Source organism: Penaeus monodon, unplaced genomic scaffold (genome assembly GCF_015228065.2).
Source record: "Penaeus monodon isolate SGIC_2016 unplaced genomic scaffold, NSTDA_Pmon_1 PmonScaffold_88, whole genome shotgun sequence".
Taxonomy (NCBI): domain Eukaryota; kingdom Metazoa; phylum Arthropoda; class Malacostraca; order Decapoda; family Penaeidae; genus Penaeus; species Penaeus monodon.
Genome location: NW_023664103.1, coordinates 1,667 through 10,000, shown reverse-complemented (window position 1 = coordinate 10,000; position 8,334 = coordinate 1,667). Strand labels below are relative to the sequence as shown.

The 8,334-nt window shown below is 43.8% G+C and overlaps 1 protein-coding gene across 1 annotated transcript in view; it reads left to right on the top strand.

The window, feature by feature from the left end:
* LOC119571947 (synaptic vesicle membrane protein VAT-1 homolog-like) overlaps positions 1–8,050 on the top strand; it is a 9,912-nt gene extending 1,862 nt beyond the window's left edge. Inside the window, exons 2-6 of the mRNA XM_037919015.1 lie at positions 674–806; positions 3,251–3,355; positions 5,525–5,635; positions 6,563–6,705; positions 7,909–8,050. Coding sequence (XP_037774943.1) covers positions 674–806; positions 3,251–3,355; positions 5,525–5,635; positions 6,563–6,705; positions 7,909–8,020 — 604 coding nt within the window. The 3' untranslated portion in view covers positions 8,021–8,050. The remainder of the gene's footprint in view (positions 1–673; positions 807–3,250; positions 3,356–5,524; positions 5,636–6,562; positions 6,706–7,908) is intronic.
* The last annotated feature ends 284 nt before the right edge of the window (positions 8,051–8,334 follow it).

Genomic DNA, 8,334 nt, shown 5'->3' with positions numbered 1-8,334 from the left:
CTCCCTTTTTTCCCCCACCTTCTCCTTTTTCCCCCACCTTCTCCTTTTTCCCCCACCTTCTCCTCTTTTTCCCCACCTTCTCCTTTTTCCCCACCTTCTCCTTTTTCCCCCACCTTCTCCTTTTTCCCCCACCTTCTCCTCTTTTTCAACCCACCTTCTCCTTTTTTTCCCCCACCTTCTCCTTTTTTCCCCCACCTTCTCCTTTTTCCCCCACCTTCTCCTTTTTTCCCCCACCTTCTCCTTATTTCTCCCACCTTTCTTCTTTTCCCCCAACTTTCTCCCATTTTCCCCCCTTTCCCTTTTCCCATTTCTCCCAATCTCAATTTATCACCATTTCTCCCCCATTTTTCCATTTCCCAAATTTCTCCAAATTTACCCCAATTTCCCCCCAATTTATCACCAATTTCTCCCCCTATTTCCCCCCAATTTCTCCCCAATTTCTCCCCAATTTCTCACCAATTTCTCCCAATTTCTCACCAATTTCCCCAATTTCTCACCAATTTCCCCCCCCATTTCCCCCCCAATTTATCACCAATTTCTCCCCCATTTCTCCCCAATTTCTCCCAATTTCTCCCCAACTTATCACCAATTTCTCCCCTATTTCTCCCCTTTTCCCCCCAATTTCCCCCAATTTCCCCCAATTTCTCCCAATTTCTCCCCCTATTTCTCCCAGCGGCGTCAATTTCCACGACGTGATTACCCGCCTGGGCCTGTGCGACGCCCCGCCCATTAAAACGCCCTTCATCCTCGGATCCGAGTGCGCGGGCGTGGTCGAGGGCGTGGCGGAGGGCGTGGCGGAGTTCCAGGTAAGGAGTGGGCGTGGTCGAGTGGGGGAAGGGAGAGGGAGGGATGGGAGGGGGAGGGGGGAGGGGCGTTGCTGAGGGCGTGGCGGAGTTCCAGGTAAGGAGTGGGGAGGGAGGGAGGGAGTGGGAGGGATTGGGAGGAGGGAGTGGGAGTGGGGAGGGGGCGTGGCTGAGGGCGTGGCGGAGTTCCAGGTAAGGAGGGGGAGGAGGGGGGAGGGGGAGGAGTGGGAGGGAGTGTGAGGAGTGGAGAGGGATGGGGAGTGGGAGGGATGGAGAGGGATTGGGGGAGGGAGGAGGGATGGGAGTGGTCGAGGGCGTGGGAGGGTAGGGTGGGAGTGGGAGGGATGGGAGGGGGGGATGGGGAGGGGGCGTGGCTGAGGGCGTGGCGGAGTTCCAGGTAAGGAGTGGGGGAGGGAGTGGGGGGGGAGAGGGAGGGAGTGGGAGGACAGAGGGAGGGATGGGGAGGGATGGAGAGGGTAGGGTGGGAGTGGGAGGGAGGGAGTGGGAGGGTAGGGACGGAGGGAGGGCGTGGTCGAGAGGGCGTGGTGGAGTGGGCGTGGTCGAGAGGGCGTGGTCCAGAGGGCGTGGCCGAGAGCGCGTTCCCGAGAGGGCGTGGTCGAGAGGGCGTGGTCCAGAGGGCGTGGTCGAGTGGGCGTGGTCCAGAGGGCGTGGTCGAGAGAGAGAGAGAAAAAGAAATGGAGAGAAAGAGAGAAAGGTAAAAGAGAGAGAGAAAGACAAAGACAAACAGAGACAGAGAAAAAGAAATATAGAGAAAGAAAGAGAGAGAAAGAGAGAGACAAAGAAAAAGAAAGAAAGAGAGAGAGAGAAAGAGAGAGAGAAAGAAATATAGAAAAAGAAATATAGAGAAAGAGAGAAAGCGAAAGAGAGAGAGAGAGAGAGAGAGAGAAAGAAAGAAAGAGAGAGAGAGAGAGAGAGAGACCAATACCTTACTTACAAAACTTCCTTAAAGTTAAGTAATCCTAAGAACCAACTTATAAAGCCAACTTAAGAACTTGATTACTTACAAAAAAAAAAAGAAAAAAAAAATTATTTGATTCAATATTTAATCTAATCTGATTCATTAAGTCCCGATTAATTAGCTTAACTTAACTAAGTCCTCGGAAGTTAAGTTATTAAGTTAGCTTATTTAACTTCAAAACTTTAAAACTTCTCTAATAAACCTCAAAACTTTAAAACTTCCCTAATTAACCTCAATTTTTTCCTAATTAACCTTAAAACTTCCCTAATCAACTTTAAAACTTCCCTAATTAACCCAAAACTTCCCTAATTAACTCCAAAACTTCCCAAATTAACCCCAAAACGTCCCTAATTAACTTTAAAACTTCCCTAATTAACCCAAAACTTCCCTAATTAATCCCAAAACTTCCCTAATTAACCCAAAACTTCCCTAATTAACCCCAAAACTTCCCTAATTAACCCCAAAACTTCCCTAATTAACCCAAAACTTCCCTAATTAACCCCAAAACTTCCCTAATTAACTTTAAAACTTCCCTAATTAACCCAAAACTTCCCTAATTAGCCCAAAACTTCCCTAATTAACTTTAAAACTTCCCTAATTAACTCAAAACTTCCCTAATTAACCCAAAACTTCCCTAATTAACCCCAAAACTTCCCTAATTAACCCCAAAACTTCCCTAATTAACCCCAAAACTTCCCTAATTAACCCAAAACTTCCCTAATTAACCCCAAAACTTCCCAAATTAACCCAAAACTTCCCTAATTAACTTTAAAACTTCCCTAATTAACCTAAAACTTCCCAAAATTCCCAATTAACCCCAAAACTTCCCAAATTAACCCCAAAACGTCCCTAATTAACTTTAAAACTTCCCTAATTAACCCAAAACTTCCCTAATTAACCCAAAACTTCCCTAATTAACCCCAAAACTTCCCTAATTAACCCCAAAACTTCCCTAATTAACCCAAACTTCCCTAATTAACCCAAAACTTCCCTAATTAACCCAAACTTCCCTAATTAACCCAAAACTTCCCTAATTAACCCAAAACTTCCCTAATTAACTTCAAAACTAATTGAAATTAGATAAAAATTAATTAAAATTAATTAAAAACTAAATAAAAACTAAATAAAAACGAATTAATTAAAACTAATTGAGAACTAATAAAAAAATTAATTAAAATTAAAATTAATTAAAAATCAATTAAAATTAATTAAAAAAATAATTAAAATTAATTAAAAACTAATTAAAATTAATTAAAAATTAATTAAAAACTTCCCTTTCCCCCCCCCAAAAAAAAAATCCCTCTTTTTTCCCCCACTTTTTTCCCCCCAAAAAAACTTCCCTTTTTTCCCCACTTTTTTCCCCCCAAAAAAACTTCCTCTTTTTTTCCCCACTTTTTCCCCTCCAAAAAAAAACTTCCCTTTTTTCCCCACTTTTTTCCCCCAAAAAAACTTTTTTTTCCCCTCCCAGGTCGGCGACCGCGTGGTGGCGCTGCCAGACGCGCGCGCCTGGGCGGATGTCGTACCGGCGGCGAGCAAGTACGTGTATTTGGTGCCGGAGACGATGCCGCTGCAGGTAACTATTATTATTATTATTATTATTAATATTATTATTAATATTATTATTATTATTATTATTCATTCCTATTTTTCCCCATCTATCCCTTCTATCCATCTACCCTTTTACCCATTTTGGGGCGGAGACGATGCCGCTACAGGTAAATAATTTTTATATTATTATTATTTTATTATTTTATTATTATTATTATTTTTATTATTATTATTTTTTTTATTTATTTTTAACGTATTTATTGCTATTTATTGCTATTTTATCCCTATTTGGTGCCGGAGACATGCCGTTTTATATTTTATCATTATTATTATTTTTAGGGGGGGGGGGGGGCGGGGGGGGAAAGATGGGGGGGGGGGGGGGGGGGAAGAAAAAAAACGGGGGGAAATGAGGGGGGGGGCGGGGGGTAATGAAGAGGGGGGGGCGGGGGGGAATGATAGAGGGGGGGGGGGGGGGTAATGATAGGGGGGGGGGGGGGGGGAATGATAGAGGGGGGGGCGGGGGGGTAATGATAGAGGGGGGGGCGGGGGGGTAATGATAGAGGGGGGGGCGGGGGGTAATGATAGAGGGGGGGGCGGGGGGGTAAGATAGAGGGGGGCGGGGGGGTAATGAAGAGGGGGGGCGGGGGGTAATGATAGAGGGGGGGGCGGGGGGTAATGATAGAGGGCGGGGGGGGTAAAGATAGAGGGGGGGGGGGGGGGGGGGGTAATGATAGAGGGGGGGGCGGGGGGGGATGGGGGGGGGGGCGGGGGGGGAGGGGGGGGCGGGGGGGGAAAGATGAGGGGGGGGGGGGGGGGTAATGTGAGGGGGGGGGGGGGGGTAATGATAGAGGGGGGGGGCGGGGGGGTAATGATAGAGGGGGGGGCGGGGGGGGTATGATAGAGGGGGGGGGGGCGGGGGGGTAAAGATAGAGGGGGGGGGCGGGGGGGTAATGATGGGGGGGGGGGGGGGGGGGGAATGATAGAGGGGGGGGCGGGGGGGTAATGATAGAGGGGGGGGGGGCGGGGGGTAATGGTAGAGGGGGGGCGGGGGGGTAATTTATGAGGGGGGGGGGGGTAATGATGAGGGGGGGGGGGGGTAATGATAGAAGGGGGCTTTAAAATAAAACGGTAATAATAGAGGGGGGCGGCCGGGGGTAATTGGGGGGGGCCGGGGATCATGAGTATCCTGCGTGTAGGGGCGGGGGGTAATGATCCAGCGTAGGAGGGGGGGGGGGGTTGTGGGGGGGGCGGGAAAATTTGGGGCCGGGGGGAGCATGTTTGGGTACCATAAAATATCTAATTAGTCAATTGTAAACTGGGGTCCGGGGACTGTATCTAGCGCCTTGAGTCACTTGTGGAGCACTGTTGGGATCCCATGACTGTGTCCTAGCACCTTGAGTCACTTGTGGAGCACTGTTGGGATCCCGTGACTGTGTCCTAGCGCCTTGAGTCACTTGTGGAGCACTGTTGGGATCCCGTGACTGTATCCTAGCGCCTTGAGTCACTTGTGGAGCACTGTTGGGATCCCGTGACTGTATCCTAGTGCCTTGAGTCACTTGTGGAGCACTGTTGGATCCCATGAATGTATCCTAGCGCTCTGAGTCACTTGTGGAGCACTGTTGGGATCCCATGAATGTATCCTAGCACCTTGAGTCACTTGTGGAGCATTGTTTGGATCCCGTGAAAGTGTCCTAGCGCCTTGAGTCACTTGTGGAGCACTGTTGGGATCCTGTGACTGTATCCTAGTGCTTTGAGTCACTTGTGGAGCACTGTTGGGATCCCGGATTTTCCTAGCGTTTTCAGCACTTGTGGAGCACTGTTGGATCCCATGATTGTATCCTAGCGCTTCGAGTCTTTGTACTTTGAGTCCTAGTGGAAGGCGTTTTTGCCACAGCACATCTTGAACTGCTTTGGGACATCCTGAGTTCTAGAGAAACTATTACTGGGTAGTCCACAATAGTCCGTATCCTAGTGCTTTGAGTCATAGTGGAACCATTCTGCACGCTGCTTCAATTTATCTCGAGAAATTTATCTCTCTCTCTCTCCCCCTCTCCCTTTCCTCTCTCCCATCTCCCTCTCCCCCCCCCCCTCCTCTCTCTCTCTCTCTCTCTCTCTCTCTCTCTCTCTCTCTCTCTCTCTCTCTCTCTCTCTCTCATAAATACTAACTCTCTCTCTCTCTCTGTTCCATGCTCAGGAAGCAGCTGCGATCACTCTCACATACAGCATAGCTTATATGTTGGTCCACAACATAGCTAACGTGAGGCCGGGCAACATCATTCTGCTTTACTCGGCTGGCGGAGCTGTGGTGAGTATGTGGTATGTGGTGGGTATGTGGTGAGTATGTGGTATGTGGTGGGTATGTGGGAAGTATGTGGTATATGGTATGTGGTGAGTATGTGGTGAATATTTGAAGTATGTGGTATGTGGTGGGTATGTAGTGTGTGGTGAGTATGTGGTATGTGGGGAGTATGTGGTTTGTGGGAGTATGTGGTGAATATTTGAAGTATGTGATACGTGGGTAATATGTAGGGGTATGTGAGGAATAATTGAAGTATGTGGTATGTGGTGAGTATGTGGTGTGTATATAGTATGTAGTGGGTGTGTGTTATGTGGTGGGTATGCGGGGAGTCTGTAGGGGTATGTGATGGGTATGTGGTGGGTATGTGAGAAATATTTGAATATGTGGTATGTAGTGGGTATGTGGTATGTGGGAAGTATGTGGTATGTGGTGGGTGTGTGGGGAGTATGTGGTATGTGGGAGAGTATGTGTTGGGTATGTGGTATGTTGTGGGTATGTGAGGAGCATGTGGTATGTGGAAGAGTATGTGTTGGGTATGTGGTATGTTGTGGGTATGTGAGGAGCATGTGGTATGTGGAAGAGTATGTGTTGGGTATGTGGTATGTGGTGGGTATGTGTAAAATATGTGGCATGTTGTGGGTATGTCGTGAGTGAGAGGAAAACATGACGATTTATTTATTTATTTATTTATAATAATTTTCTTGATTAATCATTATATTTATATTTATATCTATTTATTTATATTTTCTTTATATACTTACTATCACTACTGCATTAACACCATAGTAATAATAATCATTATTGTTTTTGATTTTTATTTTAGTTGAAATTATTATTATTATCTTTTTAATTATCATAATTATCCTAATAATCATTATTATAATAATTATTATTATATATTTTAGATTAAATTATATTCACTCTCCCTCGCAGGGCCAAGCTATCTGCTCATTGGTCAAGGCCATCGGTGACGTCACGGTGGTGGGCGTGGCTTCCAAGGGGAAACAGGAGCAAATCAAAAATTCTTTGACCCATTTTGTCGACAGAACATCGGATATTTCTGCCGAGGTCAAAAAGTAAGATTTATATTTTATTTTGTTCTATTTTATTTTATTTAAGATTTATATATTATTTCATTTTATTTTATTCTATTTTATTTTTCGTTTTTTTTTTTTTTTTTTTTTTTTTTATCTTCACTCGATTAAAAAATATATTTCTTATTATTATTATCATTATTATTATCATTATTGTTGTAATAATATAATAATGATTATTATAATAATGATTATTATAATTATTATCATCGTTATTATTAACATAATTATTATTATTATGATGATTATATTATTATTATTATTATCATTATTATTATTATTATTATTATTAATATTATTATTATTATCATTATTATTATTACTATTATTACTATTATTACTACTACTACTACTATTATTATTATTGTTATTATTATTATCATCACTTTTATCATTATTATTATTGTTAAGATAAAAATATTGTTATAATAGTTATTATTGTTATCATTATCATAATAATAATAATTATTATTATTATTATTATTATTATTATCAAAATTAATGTTATTTTATATCGTATTTACTACAATTCCTAAGGATAATATTACTAATTTATAAAATTTTCTCTCTCTCATCCCCCCCTTTCTCTCTCTCTCTCTCTCGTCTCTCTCTCCTCATCGCTCCTCATCATCACTCATCTCTCTCTCTCTCCTCGCTTTCTCTCTCTCTCTCTTCTCTCGCTTCTCTCTCTCTCTCGTCTCTCTCTCATCTCTCGTCTTTTCTCTCCTCTCTCTCTCGCGGGTCGTCTCTCTCATCTCCTCTCTCTCTCTCGGTCTCTCTCGCTCTCTCTCTCTCTCTTTCTTTCTTATTCTCTCTCAATTTCTCTTTCTTTCTTATTATCTCTCTCTCTCCCTCTATCTATCTATCTATATCTCCCTCCCCTTCCCTCCCTCCCCCCCTCCCTCCCTCCCTCCCTTCCCTCCCTCCCCCTCCCACTCCCTTCCCTTCCCTCCCTCTCCCTCCCTTCCCCCTCCTTCCCCTCCCTCTCTCCCTTCCCCTCCCCCTCCCTCTCTCCTCTCCCATCCCTTCCCCCTCCCTCCCTACCTCCTCCTCCTCCCTCCCCCTCCCTCTCTCCTTCCCTCCCTCCCTCCTCTCTCTCCTTCTCTCCCTCTCTCCCTTCCCTCCCTCTCCCTCTCCCCCTCCCTCCCTCTCCTTCCCCCTCCTCCTCCCCCTCCCTCCCCCTAGGCTGTGCCCCGGGGGTGTGGACGTCGTATTGGACTGCGTGGGGGGGGCGGAGGGGAGGGAGGGGAGCATACGGCCTCCTCAGGCCTACGGGAAAATACGTGCTGTTTGGTGAGTTATTTTTATTATTGTTATTATTATTATTATTATTGTTATTATTATCATGGTTCTTATTTTCATTATTGTTATTATTATTATTATTATTGTTATTATTATCATGGTTCTTATTTTCATTACTGTTATTATTATTATTATTATTATTATTGTTATTATTGTTATTATTATCATGGTTCTTATTATTTTTTTTTTTTATTTTTATTATTTTTGTTTATTTATTATTTTTTATATTTTATTTATCTTATTTTTTATTATTATTATTATTATTATTATTATTTTTTTATAATTTTATTATTATTTTTTATATTATCA